At 41.9% G+C, this 20,669-nt stretch overlaps 1 protein-coding gene across 1 annotated transcript in view; it reads right to left on the bottom strand.

Annotated features, from left to right (window-relative positions):
* LOC141112896 (vomeronasal type-2 receptor 26-like) overlaps positions 1 to 20,105 on the bottom strand; it is a 106,565-nt gene extending 86,460 nt beyond the window's left edge. Inside the window, exon 1 of the mRNA XM_073605999.1 lies at positions 19,407 to 20,105. Within this exon, the coding sequence (XP_073462100.1) occupies positions 19,407 to 20,105 (699 nt within the window). The remainder of the gene's footprint in view (positions 1 to 19,406) is intronic.
* Between the last annotated feature and the right edge of the window lie 564 nt (positions 20,106 to 20,669).

Raw genomic sequence — 20,669 nt, 5'->3', positions numbered from 1 at the left:
GTAGCTGGAAATACTTCAATGAGCCTACACAAGCACCTGGCTGCAGGTTGCTATACTGTAGGTCAGACTGTGCAGGGTACACAGTAAAGTAGCTGGAAATACTTCAATGAGCCTACACAAGCACCTGGCTGCAGGTAGCTATACTGTAGGTCAGACTGTGCATTGTACACAGTACAGTAACTGGAAATACTTTATTGAGCCTACACAAGCACCTGGCTGCAGGTTGCTATACTGTAGGTCAAACTGTGCAGGGTGCACAGTACAGAAGCTGGAAATACTTCAATGAGCCTACACAAGCACCTGGCTGCAGGTTGCTATACTGTAGGTCAAACTGTGCAGGGTACACAGTACAGTAGCTTAAATACTTCAATGAGCCTACACAAGCCCCTGTCTGCAGGTTGCTATACTGTAGGTCAGACTGTGCAGCGTGCACAGTACAGTAACTACAAATACTTCAATGAGCCTACACAAGCACCTGGCTGCAGGTAGCTATACTGTAGGTTAGACTGTGCAAGGTACACAGTACAGTTGCTGGAAATACTTTAATGAGCCTACACAAGCACCTGGCTGCAGGCTGCTATACTGTAGGTTAGACTGTGCAGGGTACACAGTACAGTAACTACAAATAGTTCATTGAGCCTACACAAGCACCTGGCTGCAGGTAGCTATACTGTAGGTCAGACTGTGCAGGGTACACAGTACAGTAGCTGGAAATACTTCAATGAGCCTAAACAAGCACCTGGCTGCAAGTTGCTATACTGTAGGTAAGACTGTGCAGGGTACACAGTACAGTAGCTGGAAATACTTCAATGAGCCTACACAAACACCTGGCTGCAGGTTGCTATACTGTAGGTCAGACTGTGCAGGCTACACAGTACAGTAACTACAAATACTTAAATGAGCCTACACAAGCACCTGGCTGCAGGTAACTATACTGTAGGTCAGACTGTGCAGGGTACACAGTACAGTAACTGGAAATACTTCAATGAGCCTACACAAGCACCTGGCTGCAGGTTGCTATACTGTAGGTCAAACTGTGCAGGGTACACAGTACAGTAGCTGGAAATACTTCAATGAGCCTACACAAGCACCTGGCTGCAGGTTGCTATACTGTAGGTTAGACTGTGCAGGGTACACAGTACAGTAGCTGGAAATACTTCAATGAGCCAACACAAGCTCCTGGCTACAGGTTGCTATTCTGTATGTCAGACTGTGCAGGGTACACAGTACAGTAACTACAAATACTTCAATGAGCCTACACAAGCACCTGGCTGCAGGTAGCTATACTGTAGGTCAGACTGTGCAGGGTACACAGTACAGTAGCTGGAAATACTTTAATGAGCCTACACAAGCACCTGGCTGCAGGTTGCTATACTGTAGGTCAGACTGCGCAGGCTACACAGTACAGTAACTACAAATACTTCAATGAGGCTACACAAGCACCTGGCTGCAGGGTACACAGTACAGTAACTGGAAATACTTTAATGAGCCTACACAAGCACCTGGCTGCAGGTTGATATGCTGTATGTCAAACTGTGCAGGGTACACAGTACAGTAGCTGGAAATACTTCAATGAGCCTACACAAGCACCTGGCTGCAGGTTGCTATACTGTAGGTCAGACTGTGAAGGGTACACAGTACAGTAACTACAAATACTTCAATGAGCCTACACAAGCACCTGGCTGCAGGTTTTTATACTGTACGTCAGACTGTGCATGGTACACAGTACAGTAACTACAAATACTTCAATGAGCCTACACAAGCCCCTGGCTGCAGGTTGCTATTCTGTAGGTCAGACTGTGCAGGGTACACAGTACAGTAACTACAAATACTTCAATGAGCCTACACAAGCACCTGGCTGCAGGTTGCTATACTGTAGGTCAAACTTTGCAGGGTACACAGTACAGTAGCTGGAAATACTTCAATGAGCCTACACAAGCACCTGGCTGCAGGTTGCTATACTGTAGGTCAGACTGTGCAGCGTACACATTACAGTAACTACAAATACTTCAATGAGCCTACACAAGCACCTGGCTGCAGGTTGTTATACTGTAGGTCAGACTGTGCAGGCTACACAGTACAGTAGCTACAAATACTTCAATGAGCCTACACAAGCTCCTAGCTGCAGGTTGCTATACTGTAGGTCAGACTGTGCAGGGTACACAGTACAGTAACTACAAATACTTCAATGAGCCTACACAAGCAACTGGCTGCAGGTAGCTATACTGTATGTCAGACTGTGCAAGATACACGGTAAAGTAGCTGGAAATACTTCAATGAGCCTACACAAGCACCTGGCTGCAGGTAGCTATACTGTAAGTCAGACTGTGCAGGGTACACGTTAAAGTAGCTGGAAATACTTCAATGAGCCAACACAAGCTCCTGGCTACAGGTTGCTATTCTGTATGTCAGACTGTGCAGGGTACACAGTACAGTAACTACAAATACTTCAATGAGCCTACACAAGCACCTGGCTGCAGGTAGCTATACTGTAGGTTAGACTGTGCAAGGAACACAGTACAGTTGCTGGAAATACTTTAATGAGCCTACACAAGCACCTGGCTGCAGGCTGCTATACTGTAGGTTAGACTGTGCAGGGTACACAGTACAGTAACTACAAATATTTCAATGAGCCTACACAAACACCTGGCTGCAGGTAGCTTTACTGTAGGTCAGACTGTACAGGGTACACAGTAAAGTAGCTGGAAATACTTCAATGATCCTACACAAGCACCTGGCTGCAGGTTGCTATACTGTAGGTCAGACTGTGCAGGGTATACAGTAAAATAGCTGGAAATACTTCAATGAGCCTACACAAGCACCTGGCTGCAGGTTGCTATACTGTAGGTCAGACTGTGCAGGGTACACAGTCCAGTAGCTGGAAATACTTTAATAAGCCTACACAAGCAACTGGCTGCAGGTTGCTATACTGTTGTTCAGACTATGCAGGGTACACAGTACAGTAGCTGGAAATACTGTAAAAACACTTGCCTGCCTGTCAGTATATTAGGAAGAGAAGAACAGGATCTATCTAAACTGAATACAGTGTGTATATATATATATATATATATACAACACCTGGGATGCATATATATACACAATACACTGTAACTGACACTGTCTGTCTCTCTCTCTCTAACTCTGAACGCCAGAACACACTACACAGGGCCGCCGTGCAGGTGGCCTTATATAGTGTGCGGCGTGTACTAAACCCCCTGAGCTCTAATTGGCCAAAGCCTCCTTGGCTTTGGCCAATTACGACTCTCTGTTCAGATGGCGCTGTGATTGGCCAAGCATGTGCGTCATAGTGCATGCTTGGCCAATCATCAGCCAGCAATGCACTGTGATGCCCCAGTGAATTATGGGCCATGACGTGCCACTGTGCAGCGAACGGCCCCAATCGTTCGTAATTCGGCGAATGAGCGAACAGGTGATGTTTCAGTCGAACATGGGTTCGACTCGAATGCGAAGCTCAAAATTGGAAGATGGTTATATTCTTTCTATTCTAATATATTGTTGTTTTTTTCTATACTATTCTGTTATTGTACTCTTTTCTATTCTATTCAAATTTGAATTGATTCTATTTGAATTTGGGGAAATTATTATATTCTTTCTATTCCATTCTATTCTATTTTTTTTTATTCTATTCTTTTGTATTCTATTCTTTTCTATTCACATTTCAGAAGATGGTTATATTCTTTGTATTTTATTCTATTCATTTTTTTTTATTCTATTCTTTTATGTTATTTTATTTTCTATTCTTTTTTGTTCTGTTTTACTCTATTACATTCTATTATTTTATTTTCTGTTATATTCTTTTCTTTTCTATTCTATTCTATTCTATTCTATTCTATTCTATTCATATCTTTTTCTATTCTATTCCTTTATCTTCTTTTCCATTTTATTCTCTTTGGAAATTGGAAAACAAATTGAAAAATATTTGAATACAAATTTGGAAAATTTGAATCGATTTGGAAAATTTGAATCGATTCGAACACTAATAATCAAAATGAATGCCGAAAGCGAATTAAATGAATTTAACTAAACAAATTTATGTAAATAACAAACCGAAGCAAAACAATTTTTTTCGCTCTGCACATGTCTAGTTTACAATGTGAAAGATTATCAAACCAAAATAACAAAAAAAAGCAAACACAACTGATCCCATGGCAATATGCAGTTATATTTAGCATTTATATCGCATTAATACACAACTGACTTTGTTTCCAGTGCCTTCTATGGGTTTCCTTTCATTGCTTTTACCACCAACAGAAGTCTCTATATCTGTGTATCAAGCAGCCTGCTTGGCCTGGCCACCTCCTGGCTGAGACTTCCCTGTGTATGAAAAAGGGACATGGTTTTAGTTTTTGGTTCATCAATCACAATCATAAATTAGTACTCCAAACTAATATCTATTTAACATCATTGATTGGACAACCAGAAATATTTAGAAGAATGCTATACCTGGCTCAAGCTGGGCTCCTCCACATGTTGCTGCCTGGAAGGCCCAGGTTGGGTGTCATAAGCCTCAGCTGAGGGGGAAGGAAGCGTGGAAGGAAGAGTGGAGAGTGATGACCTGGGTTTAGTCTGACCTGCCAGAAAATGCAGCCTGTCATAGTACCACAGCCTGGGGACATAAATGTCATCTACAGCTCCTCATCTCTGGGAATCCTGGACCTTCCTGTGCTCCCTTAGATAAGTGCTCCTCATGGCACCAATTAGAACCTTCAAATAGGTGATGTCTGCTGTGGGGATCAGTGGCTTCACAAATTGCAGCAAATTATCCAGCGCTGCCTTGCTCTTTGTTTGGTTCTTATAATCAGGGTGATTTATCTGCCACAGACAGGGCAGCTCCCTGAACATATCTATGAAGATTGGCATAAAGTCCTGATCATTGACTAGATCCATTTTCACTGCAAGACACAACACAAGACAAACCCTAATGTCAGCCTAAAGTCTTTTAAACTTGTCCAAATACAGTCCTCAATCTAGAAGCAGTATAGGCCCAATTTTAAATCTTACCCTCGTTATCACGGTCGGCGCCTCCGATACTCCTTCCTCAGCTCACAGATCGTACGTACTACGCACGCGTGTTACGCTTTATAGACACTGCGCATGCGTGAAACTCCCCCCGCCCCTGATGTTCTTTCTAGTCTATTCCCCGCCCCTTCTCGTTCGGCACAGTGGGGGAAGAGCACATTGCAGAGATACAGCAGGTGCGTGCTAATAGCAGTAACGAGGAGGAGGAAAGTCTGGAGCCTGAAACGTCCCAATCCAGAAGGAGATGATTTAAGGCATCAAATAGGTCCTTTTGGGAGATGTTGGAGTTGGTCGACATACTGACAGGAAGTATGGACCTTACCCCAACCTCAATGTCAGAAAGGCCAAGATAATGGCGAAAGTGGTCAAAAGTCTGCAGAAGAATTTTGGGGTACGACGATCGAAAGATCAGCTCAGGAAGCGGTGGTCGGACCTCAAATTAAGAGAGCATGAGCAGTACAGAAGGATCAGGAGAGTGCTGCAAAAAAGTAAGTACTTGTCCTGTGTTCCTATTCTTTATTTTTAATATGTTTGTGCTGCTCCATGTGCTTTTCTTTACTGTTGTACAGTTTAAGGTCCACCTATCAGATTCCCCCTCCCCCCCTCTCATGGGCCATTTCTAACTTTTTAGGGGGGAGAACTTTTGGACAGGTCACCCTCTCCACTTCTTTGAGAGATGAATGCCTAAATAATGGGTATTACTTTGGCCAGCACCTCCTTACTTACACTATTGGCAGCCCACTGGACAGGTAAGAAGTGTCATAATACAAAGATATAAATACACATTGTACACATTTTAGCACATTTGGACATTCTGCTATTACCTATCAAGATAATAATAGTATACAAAACCTTTAAACAGTACCATTTGAAAGTATACAGGCAGGCCCTTGCACTACATGGGGGAATTCATCCATACATCTGACCACAAAAGAGATGGGTATAGTGTGTATGGGTTTGGCAAAATCAGCAGATAGAGGATTGAGGATAGATAGAGAATTGGTATCAGCTGACTTAGCAGTTGGGAGGAGGGAGGTTTCAAAATGATTTGGGGACACTCTGGCACTCTGCCTGAATTTAAAGCGCAAATCACATTTTTTTAACATTTTAGGGGGTTTTTAGGGCAAAGCACTACTATGGAGCTGACAAAATACATTGTTAAGTGACTACATGAGGTGAATATAGGGCCAGGAGACCATGCTTGGGAGGTAAGTGAAGGCAAATATGTATGAAGGGCAAAAAAATTACATAAAAATCCAGCATGCATGAGGACAAAGGGGACATTCACAGCATATTACAATCATGGTAATTAGGGAATGAGGAAAGAAATACAATATATTATCAAACATTCAATACAATAAAATGTGATATTAAAGGATAAAAATCTTACCTTCATATACTCCTTCTGCAGGACCTGAATGATGGCAGAACAGGTCTCTGGGATAATGATCCCCAGAGCCTGGGGGGAGATGCCTGTTGAGAACTTCAAGTCCTGCAGACTTCTCCCCGTCGCCAAGTACCGTAGGGTGGCGACTAGCCTCTGCTCCGGAGTGATGGCTTGCCTCATGCAGGTATCCTGCCTGCTGATATAGGGGGTCAGCGAAGCCAACAAACAGTGAAACAATATAATCCATTTATTTAACAACTTTAGTACAAGCCTGTATATACCTCTTTATTACCAGGTCATCTTTTCAGGATAGCTTGACTAAAAATTACCGTAGCCATGCCACACTGTGCCCAAATTAATTGTATATAATTTTTTTCAGGCAGGGAGAGCTTTCTTTTCGTTGTATTTAATAAATCCTTTACATAAAAATTTATCTTTATTACAATGAAATACAAATCCCTTAAATGGGAGACACGTGGCAAGAAATACCTGAGAAAAGCTTTAGTCATTCCATATATATTTGGTTTTAGATATTTTAGGCTGCGTAGTAAAGGCCCAATCAACTTCTGTTCAGTGTAAAGCCTCATGCACACGAGACGCTGTTAAACGCGTATTTAGAGGCAGTTGGACACTTTTTTCAACTGCCCCTGAACTCATTCAATGTTATCCTGTGTGTCCATGTACACAGTCTCGTTTTTTGGCGTTTTTAGGCAGTTGCGTTTAACCTCGTTTTTCCTGAAGCAAAATAATGGGTTCAGACGCAAAAGTTTTCCACATTTCAGATGCTACCGCGTTTAGCCGCGTTTGTGTTCATAAGCGTTTTTAAAGGTGAACTATTTTTTTACATCAAAAATCTCAAAAATGATGGCAAAGATGAAAAACCATTAAAAAAATATTTTAAACAATTGTAATTGCTTGCAATGATTCATAGACCAATTATATACCCTAATGAGCCCTTGATCCAATCCAACACACCACTAGCATTGCTGTTATCCGAAGTATAATTGGAATTTGACCCATATGACCCATAAGCAACTTGTGGCAGGTGACGTGGCAAGTGGACAACCCACAACTTGTGGCAAGTGGACAATACACAACATGTGGCAGGTAATGTGGCAAATGACAATCCAACTTGTGGCAAGTGACGTGGCAGGTGGCATGGCAAGTGGACAATACACAACTTGTGGCAGGTGACATGGCAAATGACAATCCAACTTGTGGCAGGTGATGTGGCAAGTGACGTGGCAAGTGACGTGGCAAGTGGACAATCCACAACTTGTGGCAAGTGACAATGCAACTTGTGGCATGTGACATGGTAAGTGATGTGGCAGGTGATGTGGCAAGTGGACAATCCACAACTTGTGGCAGGTGATGTGGCAAGTGGACAATCTGCAACTTGTGGCAAGTGATGTGGTACGTGGACAATCCACAACTTGTGGCATGTGATGTGGCAAGTGGACAATCCACAACTTGTGGCATGTGACGTGGCAAGTGGACAATCCACAACTTGTGGCAAGTGGACAATCCGCAACTTGTGGCAAGTGACGTGGCAAGTGGACAATTCACAACTTGTGGCAAGTGACATGGCAGGTGGCGTGGCAAGTGACGTGGCAAGTGGACAATCCACAACTTGTGGCAAGTGACATGGCAAGTGGACAATCCACAACTTGTGGCAGGTGATGTGGCAAATGTTATAATTACTTTAGATAATTAATAGAGCGTATATACTCTATATATAGGCAAATGCAAGTATACAACTGCTCTCTCTGCTGCTGCTCACTCTGATCAAAATGGCAGAAATAGTTAAAATAACATGCTTTCTGACCTTGGGGAGGGTCTTATGAACGCTTCTAGATGCAAATGCGGTAAAATGCTGCTAAACGCGGCATGCAAACGTGGCAAAATGGGCATTTCTAAACGCTGGTTTCAGCTTTTAAAAACATGCGTTCAACAGAGTTTGCACCGGCATCTCGTCTGCATGTAAAAACACATTTCCACCCTATTGAGAAACACTTTAATCATTTTAACCACTTCAATACGGGGCACATTCACCCCCTTCCTTCCCAGACCAATTTTCAGCTTTCAACGCTCTCGCACTTTCAATGACAATTGCGCGGTTATGCTACACTGTACCCAAATGAAATTTTTATCATTTTGTTCCCACAAATAGAGATTTCTTTTGGTGGAATTTATTTATGTCTCCGCTTTTTATTCTTTGTGATTTAAGCGAAAAAATAGCAGAAATTTGGAAAAAAAACAATAAAAACAATATTTTCTTCTTTCTATTTTAAAAGAAATCCAATAAAATTGAATGTTGTCATAAATTTAAGCCAAAATGCATTCTGCTACAAGTCTTTGGTAAAAAAAATCCCAATAAGTGTATAATAATTGGTTTGTGTGATCACGGGCAGATGTACACAGATGATCATGTACAGATGTGCACAGGTGATCACGGACATATGTGTGCAAATGATCATTGGGACATGGGATTTTACTGTTACATATGTGGGGGACAGGTGTTTTTACTGTGTGGGGACATGTGTGCGGGGACATGTGTTTTGGGGACACTATTTTGGGGACTTGTGTTTTTACATTGCGTGGGGACATTGGGCCACTAATCAGTGTGTAAAAAGCTGTAAAAAACAGCTCATAACCTCACTGATCACCGGACAGCTGCAGAGATCCGCTCTCCTCTCCTCACTGACAACTTCTGAGTGAGGAGAGGAGAGCCGATCACCTACCAACCAGCTCTCTATTTACATCACATGATGGCTGTGATTGAACACAACCGTCATGTGAACAGAAAGGCCGATCACAGGGCCCTCCTGCCAATCAGAGATGCGCCATGTCCGGGTGACATGAGCGCATCGGGATTGCGACGCTGCATGGGCCCTCTGAGGGATGTTCCTGAACTTCCACTCAGAAGGAGGAAGTGCCCACTCAGCCGTATATGTGCAGTGGCCGGGTGGGAAGTAGTTAATGTTAACGTCTGCAGCACATTGCTGCTTAATTTATGGGACTGCAAGCAGTAGACATGTGCACTGCCGAATAATTACAGTAATTCATTCTCGTTTTAGTTTCATTTGTTTTCTGGGGGGGTTTCCATTTTTCGGGTCATTTGTTATGATCGAAAATTCAAAAATTTGAAATTCGAAATTTCAAAAATGAACAACTAACTAATAACAACTGACTATTAAATTATATGTATTGGAATTTCCTTTAAAATGTGGCTGTTAGGGAACGTAACGAATACAAATTTATTTGAAGTTACGAATTATCCGAAATAAAAAATGCCGCATCTAAACGAATGGAACATAATGAATTAGTAGTATTAAATAATAATTAAAGTAATTGGTACAATAAATATTATTCAAGGGTGGTTACGGATTCCCTCTATTTATTGCATATATGTATTAACTTGTCTATTCCCATAGTTAGCTAGTCTATTAAATCTCTGATAAGCACAATGATATATAGTTAGCTATGAAAACAAACACACTGCTTAATTAAACAATGTCTTATTTATTTCGCAAGAAAATAGGAATATGCTAGCATGGAAATGCTATAGAGAATTATACAGAGTATATGACAAAAGAACATCAAAGATATTTATCACAATGCTTTCCTCAAGATATTGTTTTGTCAGCTGGGTTTAGGATGGCACAAGAGGGCTCTGTGCCTCAGTCAGCCCTTTTTAAACCTCAATCACACACCGTCCAGACCCACCCCATTGCCAGCCCATCTCGGTTTTTGGACGAATCAAAGTGTTCACGGAACAGTCCTTCTCAATAGATTATATTACTGTCCGTCCTGCTGTATTGGTCTCTAGGGGCAGCATTGTCCATGTATCATCTCTAGGTGCCTGTTGATCCTTTGATCTTTGTCACCCACCATCATCAATCATCATGGCAGCCATGGCTATCTTTGAAGATTGCTTGCAGTGTATTATCACACCAGTTGGCCCAGAGCCAAACAAATGTGGGGAAAAATTGCAACTTCAAAAAACTCACCATGCCTTTTACTAAATATCTTAGACTGCCTTCTTTCCAAACAGGGGTCCCAAACAGGGGTCATTTGGGATGTATTTGTACTGTCCTGAAATTTTCGGGCCTCGAGCAATAAGATAGTACAGTACAGTCAGTACATTGGGATTGATCAAATTCAATGATACGTAGCCTAGCTTGTAGGCACTATAGCTTTAACACAAAACAATTATCATGCACTTATCAGGATTTTTTTTTTACCAAGGACATGTAGCAGAATACATTCTGACCTAAATTTATGATGAAATGTGATTTTGTTGGATTTAAAAATAAAAAAAACAGAAAGTAGAAAATATTGTTTTTTTTTGTTTCGTTTTTTTTTTTGCTCTTTTTTACACTTATATCAAAAAAATTTTAAAATCCAGTGGTGAATAAATACCACCAAAAGAAATGTATGTTTGAGTGAAAAAAAATTATATCAGTTTCATTTGGGTACAATGTAACATGACTGAGTAATTGTCATTCAAAGTGTGAGAGCATGGAAAGCTGAAAATTGGTCTGGGTGGGAAGGGGGTAAAAGTGCCCAGCATTAAGGTGGTTAAAATGGACCTGAACTCAGTAAGTGAAGATTTTGTATCTTTAACCGTTTGCCTACAACCCGCCATCGTTTGATGGTGGCAGAATGACTCCTCTGCGCGATTCGCCGTAACTGTATGGTGGGCAATTTAAGGGGTATAGGGGGCACACCCACCGCAGTACTGAGAAGCCGATGAGCTTGCCCAGCAGCCACTATGTCCGCTGGGTACACGCAATCACTCCTGACAGAGCCAGAACGAGGATCTGTGTGTGTAAACACACAAATCCACGTTCTGACAGAGGAGAGGAGACAGATCGTGTGTTCCTAGTATATAGGAACATATCAGTCTCCTCCCTCAGGCAGTGCCACCCCCCCACTGTTAGAACACACTGAGGGGACACATTTAACCCCTTGATCGCACCGTAGTGTTAACCCCTTCCCTGCCAGTGACATTTATACAGTAATTAGTGGCTGTTTATAGCTCTGATCACTGTATAAATGTCAGTGGTTCCAAAAAAGTGTCAAAAGTATCCGATCTGTCGTAGCAATGTCTCAGTCCCAAAAAAAAATTGCAGATCGCCGCCATTATTAGTAAAAAAAATAATAATAATAAAAATGTTATAAATCTATCCCCTATTTTGTAGATGCTTTAACTTTTGCGTAAACCAATCAATATACACTTATTGCGATTTTTTTTTACCACAAATACGTAGAAGATTACATAATAGCCTAAACTGAGGAAAAAATGTGTTTTTAAAAAAAAAAAATTGGGGATATTTATTATAGCAAAAATTAAAAAAAATTGTGTTTTTTTCAAAATTGTTGCTCTTTTTTTTATAGCGCAAAAAATAAAAACCGCAGAGTTGATCAAATACCACCAAAAGAAAGCTCTATTTGTGGGGAAAAAAAAGGATGTAAATTTTGTCTGGGTACACCATCGCACGATTGTCAGTTAAAGCAATGCAGTGCCGTAAAAAATGGCCCCGTCAAGAAGGGGGTAAATCCTTCTGGGGATGAAGTGGTTAAAAAGCATCTAGAAATTTTAATTACACCTTCATAGCACCCTGAAAAGGAGCCTTTTGTTTCCTGTTTTTCGTTCTTCAGAACTGTATATCTGCAGTGTAATTTCATCTAAGGCGCTGCTGCCTCTGACTGATGGTCTCACTAGATGATTTGGAGTGAGATTTGATGATGTCACTACTGTGCTGATCACTGTTCTCCTTGCTGGAAAGAAAGCTGTACATGAGGGCCTGCAGTGCAGGGATCCCCCTGCTTCTTCTTTGTCTATTCTGGGACTCTTTGCTTCCTCAACATTTACTACTTCTTTCTAAATATTTCCCAACATTCATCAAGGGGGCAGCTCTGACATTAAGAAGCAAAACGCTGCTCCTCTACCAAGATGGCCACCTTTACAGAGACCCGACAAAGCCGGGATAAGCCTATGATAGGGAAAAGATCAACTTCAAGGAGACCACAGGCATCTTACACAATACAGGTCCTTGTTAATCTTACCTCTTTTTGGTCATTCTTCCATTTTATTAAACTTGCATTGATAAAAATGCTCTGCTCTCTGGAAATAGATTGCTCAAATAATCCAACATCATTAGTGAGAAAAGTTTTGTTGACTAATAAATGGTTTTGGATAACGTATTGTATAACAAATTCACCATCTTCATTAAAGTATTGATGTGAAGTGTTTTCGGAAAAGTAGTATGAAGCTTGTACATATCGGTGCAACTTCTGCAGGAGGACAAAATTTGATTGAAACTATAATGCAGTTTTAGAGGACCCTTGTTGAGCCATGGACCTTGTGTTTCTGGAGGGCTGGACTTATTCCATGAGGTCACTAACTATGCTGTTCATACCTTGAGTGCCACCTTACAGTATGTACGAAGGTTGCCAAGCTACTCTAAAATCCACCCAAGCTAATATTACATTTTTTTTGGGAAAAGCATCAGGTTTGGTAGAGTTCCTCATGATATTCTTCCACCGGACGATGTATACTTATTCCCCACTTAAAGCACAGCTCCGGTCTTTTTTTTTTTTTTTTTTTTAAGCACCCCCATTATAGTTGCAGCTTATGCCTTTCAAATTGTCATAAGCTGCATATGCAATTGTTGGTGTTCATTGTAAATGCAATGGGACTCACTGTCTCCTCTTGATTCTGTAGGCATTCATCATCAGTGTGTGCATCTTAAGCCCGGTACGACTTTATCCCGGGATACAGTGCAGCTGGCTACCCAGCATGCACCTCCTGATCACGCACCTGCACAGTGTGAAGAAAGCGAGGCACACTCAGCAAGGTGCAGAAGATGCCAATTGACCAATGGCTACTGGGATATATGTGTCATCAATCCCAAACGGGTGGGAGGATATGACGTACCTCGCTGTGGCAAGGTAATATGGAAGTGCAGTGCTAACTAGCTAACTAGCTCACATCGAACATTTGTTGTTGAAAATTCCGACCGTGTGTACGCAGCATAAGGGCTAAGACTGGGATGCCATTAAAGTTCATGTGTGTGGAAAGGCAGGTGTCCCAATACTTTTGGCGATATAGTATATATATACTGTACAGCCTTTCAAAAAATCAGCAGTACAGTACCTTCAATCATACAGCCGGGTACTGTGCTGTAGGGGAAGGCAGAGAACACAGCACATGGGAAGACACTTCTTACTCATTTGCTTTCACTTTGCAGTGTCTTCACTGTCTGACGGAGCTCCCAATGCCGATACACGATGGGGAGTTGTGTCTGACAGCCTCGCTCTACCAGTTGCACGGGCCCCCCAGAGCCATTGCGACCCCTGGACCCCCCCAATGGTGATCATCGTAACAGTAATATTTTCAACTGTCATGAATGGGTTACATTCATGACAGCTGTGATTACTAGGGAACTATGATTGGCTACAGCTAATCACATGGTACAGGGTGTAGTTCACAGAGGCAGGGGATGTGATGTCATCTCTCCTCGGCTCGGCAGTTTCAGTTCCGGCGCCGAGGAGAGAAGACTGAAATGTGAGTGCACCAAACACACAGTAGAACATGCCAGGCACACATTACGCCCCCTTTTACCCCCCGATCCCCCCCAATCACCCCCCAATCACCCCTCCCCCCGTCACACTGACACCAAGCAGTTTTTTGTTTTTTTTTATTACTGCATGGTGTCAGTTTGTGACAGTTAGTGTGTTATGGCAGTGAGTGTTAGCCCCCTTTAGGTCTCGGTACCCCCCTAACCCCCCCTAATAAAGTTTTAACCCCTTGATCACCCCCTGTTGCCAGTGTCACTAAGCGATCATTTTTCTGATCGCTGTATTAGTGTCACTGGTGACGCTAGTTAGAGACGTAAATATTTAGGTTCGCCGTCAGCGTTTTATAGCGACAGGGACCCCCATATACTATCTAATAAATGTTTTAACCCCTTGATTGCCCCCTAGTTAACCCTTTCACCACTGATCACCGTATAACTGTTACGGGTGACGCTGGTTAGTTCGTTTATTTTTTATAGTGTCAGGGCACCCGCCGTTTATTAGCGAATAAAGGTTTAGCCCCCTGATTGCCTGGCGATGATATGCGTCACCCCAGGCAGCGTCAGATTAGCACCAGTACCGCTAACACCCACACACGCAGCATACGCCTCCCTTAGTGGTATAGTATCTGAACGGATCAATATCTGATCCGATCAGATCTATACTAGCGTCCCCAGCAGTTTAGGGTTCCCAAAAACGCAGTGTTAGTGGGATCAGCCCAGATACCTGCTAGCACCTGCGTTTTGCCCCTCCGCCCAGCCCAGCCCACCCAAGTGCAGTATTGATCGATCACTGTCACTTACAAAACACTAAACGCATAACTGCAGGGTTCGCAGAGTCAGGCCTGATCTCTGCGATCGCTAACAGTTTTTTTGGTAGCGTTTTGGTGAACTGGCAAGCACCAGTCCCAGGCAGTGTCAGGTTAGCACCAGTACCGCTAACACCCACGCACGCACTGTACACCTCCCTTAGTGGTATAGTAACTGATCAGATCAATATCTGATCCGATCATATCTATACTAGCGTCCCCAGCAGTTTAGGGTTCCAAAAATGCAGTGTTAGTGGGTCAGCCCAGATACCTGCTAGCACCTGCATTTTGCCCCTCCGCCCAGCCCAGCCCAGCCCACCCAAGTGCAGTATCGATCGATCACTGTCACTTACAAAACACTAAACGCATAACTGCAGTGTTCACAGAGTCAGGCCTGATCCCTGCGATCGCTAACAGTTTTTTTGGTAGCGTTTTGGTGAACTGCATTCACCAATCCTGCTGCATTCACCAATCCTAATTGGGAACCCACCACTTCTGCAGCACCCGTAATTCCCCAATTCACATCACCAACCAAATGCAGTCGGCTGCATGAGAGGCATTTTCTTTATGTCCTCCCGAGTACCCCTACCCAACGAACCCCCCCAAAAAAGATGTTGTGTCTGCAGCAAGCGCGGATATAGGCGTGACACCCGCTATTATTGTCCCTCCTGTCCTGACAATCCTGGTCTTTTTTGGATTTTGGAAAGTAGACACCCCAAGCTATTTGCTGAGAGGTATAGTGAGTATTTTGCAGACCTCACTTTTTGTCACAAAGTTTTGAAAATTGGAAAAAGAAAAAAACATTTTTTTGTCTTTCTTCATTTTCAAAAACAAATGAGAGCTGCAAAATACTCACCATGCCTCTCAGCAAATAGCTTGGGGTGTCTACTTTCCAAAATGGGGTCATTTGGGGGGTTTGTGCCACCTGGGCATTCCATGGCCTCCGAAACTGTGATGGGCAGTGAAGAGTGAAATCAAAAATTTACACCCTTAGAAATCCTGAAGGCGGTGATTGGTTTTCGGGGCCCCGTACACAGCTAGGCTCCCAAAAAGTCCCACACATGTGGTATCCCCATACTCAGGAGAAGCAGCTAAATGTATTTTGGGGTGCAATTCCACATATGCCCACGGCCTGTGTGAGCAATATATCATTTAGTGACAACTTTGTGCAAAAAAAAAATTGTCACTTTCCCGCAACTTGTGTGAAAATATAAAATATTCCATGGACTCAACATGCCTCTCAGCAAATAGCTTGGGGTGTCTACTTTCCAAAATGGGGTCATTTGGGGGGGGTTGTGCCATCTGGGCATTTTATGGCCTTCAAAACTGTGATAGGTAGTGAGGAGTTAAATAAAAAATGTACGCCCTTAGAAATCCTGAAGGCGGTGATTGGTTTTCGGTGCCCAGTACGCAGCTAGGCTCCCAAAAAGTCCCACACCTGTGGTATCCCCGTACTCAGGCGAAGCAGCAGAATGTATTTTGGGGTGCAATTCCACATAGACCCATGGCCTGTGTGAGAAATATATCATTTAGTGACAACTTTTTGTAATTTTTTTTTTTGTCATTATTCAATCACTTGGGACAAAAAAAATAAATATTCAATGGGTTCAACATGCCTCTCAGCAATTTCCTTGGGGTGTCTACTTTCCAAAATGGGGTCATTTGGGGCGGTTTTGTACCGCCCTGCCATTTTAGCACCTCAAGAAATGACATAGGCAGTCATAAACTAAAAGCTGTGTAAATTCCAGAAAATGTACTCTAGTTTGTAGACGCTATAACTTTTGCGCAAACCAATAAATATACGCTTATTGACATTTTTATACCAAAGACATGTGGCGGAATACATTTTGGCCTAAATGTATGACTAAAATTGAGTTTATTGGATTTTTTTTATAACAAACAGTAGAAAATATAATTTTTTTTCTAAATTTTCGGTCTTTTTCCGTTTATAGCGCAAAAAATAAAAACGGCAGAGGTGATCAAATACCATCAAAAGAAAGCTCTATTTGTGGGAAGAAAAGGACGCAAATTTCGTTTGGGTACAGCATTGCATGACCGCGCAATTAGCAGTTAAAGCGACGCAGTGCCAAATTGGAAAAAGTCCTCTGGTCCTTAGGCAGCATAATGGTCCAGGGCTGAAGTGGTTAAGGACATTAAAATATATCAATAAATAAAATATATTGCAGTTTACTAGTCCTTGGATGTGGTGGCTGCATTAGTTTTCATTTTCAACAAGAACAAAAAAAAACCTGTTGATCTTGCCAGAAATGTGATGTCGTTGTCATTTCTCATGAAATGAGCTAGAAGCAAAACAATGTTATCTTTATTATGTAAACGGCACTGACTTTCGAAATTTTAATTTTGAATTGAATAAATTTGAATAGATTAGAATAGGATGGAAAAGAATAGCATAGAATGGAATAGAAAAGAATAGAATAAAAAAAAAAGAATAGACTTCAATAGAATAGAATAGAATAATAGAAAGAATATAACCATCTTTCGAAATACGAATTTTGAATAGAATTTGAATTCAAATAAAATAGTTTAGAATAGAAAAGAATAAAATAGAAAATAATAGAATAGAAAAAGAGAATAGAAAAAAACAATAAATTAGAATAGAATTGAATAAAAATAGAAAGAATATAGATAGAATAGAATATTAACCACTTGCCGCCCGCCATATAGCAAAATGATGGTGCAAAGTGCTTTCAATATCCTGACTGGGCATCATATGACATCCTGCAGGATAACAGCCGCCGCACGCCTGTGGGGGCATGCATTGAGGTGATCGGTGGTGCGATGTGTCAGTCTGACACACTGCTAAACAGATCTCGGTAAAGAGCCTCCATACCACGTGATCAGCCATGTCCAATCACAGCTGATCACGATGTAAACAGGAAGAGCCATTGATCTGCCTTTCCTCACTCACGTCTGACAGACGCGAGTAGAGGAGAGCAAGTCGCCTGCTCTCCTGACAGGGGGGTCTGTGCTGATTGTTTATCAGTGCAGCCTCCCCTTGGATCCCTTGGATCCCTCACAGGACCACCATCATGCCGCCCAGGACCACCAGGATGGCCATCCACACTGGATCACCAGGTATGCCCCCCTAGACCACCAGGGAAATGCAAATCTGTGCCAAGGCAGCTGTCAATCAATGCCCAGGCAGCTCCCAATCAGTGCCCACTCGCAATGCCTACCACTGCCAGTGCCACCAACAATGCCTATCAGTGCCGCATATCAGTGCCATGTATCAGTGCCCATCAGTGCCCATTAGTGCCATGTATCAATGCCCATCAGTGCCCAGCAGTGCTGCCTATCAGCACCACCCATCTTTGAAGCCTTTCAGTCCCCATCAGTGTCACCTATCAGTGCCCATCAGTGCCCACCAGTGCCACCCATGAGTGCCCATCAGTACCGCCTATCAATGCCCATCAGTGCTGCATGTCAGTGCCACCCATCAGTGCCACCTACCAGTGCCCGTCAGTGCCGCATATCAGTGCCTGCTCATTGGTGCCACCTCATCGGTGCCACCTTATTAGTGCCCATTAGTGCCGCCTTATCAGTGCCCATCAGTGAAGGAGAAAACTTACTTATTTACAACATTTTTATAACAGAAACAAAAGCAAAACATTTTTTCCAAATTTTTGGTGTTTTTTTATTTGTTTAGCAAAAAATAAAAACCGCAGAGGTGATCAAATACCACCAAATGAAAGCTCTATTTGTGGGAATAAAATGATACAAATTTGGTTTGGGTACAGTGTAGCATCACCCCACAATTGTCATTTAAACAGTGACAGCGCAGAAAGCTGAAAATTGGCCTGGGCAGGAAGGGGGTGTAAGTGCCTGGTATTGAAGTGGTTAAAGAGAAGAATAGAATAAAATAGAAAAAAAAAACAAGAGAATAGAATAGAATAAAATAGAAAGAATATAATATTCTTCCAAAATATAAATTTCGAATATAATACATTTGAATGCCAATTAGAATTTTTCGCATTTGGACAAATTGAATTCAATTAAACAGAATTTGGAAAGTTTGAATCAAATTAAAAAACAGATAAATGCAATGAAAACAAATTAAATAAATGTACCAAATTTAACTAAACTAAACTATTTAAAAAATGAATCGAAAAGAAACAATTTTTTTGCGCTCTGCACATGTCCAGTTACACTTGCACGTTACGTAACATGCATGGCTAAGGACATTATAATATATCAATAAATGAAATGTATTGCAGCTTACCAGTCCTTGGATGTGGTGGCTGCATTTGTTTTCATTTCCAGCAAGAACAAAAAAAAAAACCTGCTGATCTTGCAATAAATGTAATGTTGTTGTCATTTCCCATGAACTGAGCTGGAAGAGAAACAATGTTATCTTTCTTATGTGACCTGCTAATCCCATTACTCCCAAAAAATGGGCAGACATGTTTCAAGTCCAGCCTGGCTGGGAAGCATGAATTCCTCTATAGATACAGTGGGGAACTTAGTGAAGCCACCCAGGGACAAGTAGTGTGAGTTTTTTGCTGGGTTACAAAGATAAAAGGGAAAAAGTGTTTCAGATATGCTTTTCTCTAAGTAGGCTGCACTCACCTGGTGATTAAAGTCAGATAAATGGCTTCCAGATGTCTTCATTAATCCAAGCATATCATGTATGGTGGCGGCCATAGAGTAAACCGTGAGATACACTTGGTGGGCATTACCGCCATGAAAGAAGTGTTGGATATCAGTAATATGTTCTGTGCCATTGCACTCATGAAGTGGCTTTTTATAGAAATAATCAAAGAGCAGAGTTTTGCGTTTATCTACAGAAGAACAACCAAATTCAATCATCGACAGATCTTCAAGCAATTTGCCGTCTGGCTTTTTATGAGGTTGGAATTCATCAACAAAATTCAGAAATTCTGCAATACTTGTGGACTTGGCCCAAAAATACAAACTACAATTAAATATTTCTGGGTGTTTACCAATGAGGACAATGTTTGCCACCCAGACAGGACTAAGGATGATTGTTTCATCTTCTACATAACCTCTTATAAAATGTACAAAATCAGTCTCAAACTCAAACAACGTCCCACAGATTACAATGACATTGACAGATCCTTTTTTAATAGAATGTGCTTGTTCATCTAAGTTACTAAGCATGGATGCCCGGCCAGAAAATTCAAATGTAAAAGAAATGCAAATTTTATAGAGATTCATGACTTCCCTCAAAACCATATACTCTTCGCTCCCGCTGTCATCTTCAGATCTAATAATTCCTATCCAGGTCCACCCAAAGTACTTCAGCATTTGAGCCAAGTTAGAATAAATTACAAAATCATTTTGAAGCATCCGGAACAAGGTTGGGAAAACCCTCCTGTCTTTCAGTGATGGACTGGTTGCACCATAACTGATCTATAAAACATGAATTTACAATGCTACAAAGCTGCATGATATATAAAAATATGGTGGACCTGGCTGGCCAAACATTACATTCTGGTTTTCAGCAGAAGCATTTTGTAATCAGTGATAAGTTCTAATTAGGGATGAGCTTAGTGTTTGGTCTGAACGCTAATTCAGACGTTCATGCAAAAGCCAAACATTTAGGGTGTTCAGCATGGATGGGAATTCAGTGGTTGCTAAGGAACCAGCAGCTGCTTGCACCCGCTGTTTCCTTGCCAACCACTGACATAGCCCATTAATTTACAGACCACGGCCATGTAAGCAAATGGGCAGGTAATGGAGCGGGTGATATCATTACCTTTATATGGCCACATGGTTAAATTTGGGAAATTACATTAACCTGGACAGGGAATGTGGGGATGGGGCCCTTGTCCTTATCAATAGAAAGTACTTTGCTGAGAGGGTCCTCCC

Source organism: Aquarana catesbeiana, linkage group LG11 (assembly GCF_042186555.1).
Source record: "Aquarana catesbeiana isolate 2022-GZ linkage group LG11, ASM4218655v1, whole genome shotgun sequence".
Taxonomy (NCBI): Eukaryota; Metazoa; Chordata; class Amphibia; order Anura; family Ranidae; genus Aquarana; species Aquarana catesbeiana.
The sequence above is the reverse complement of the archived record's forward strand: the minus strand, read 5'-3'. Positions and strand labels throughout refer to the sequence as shown.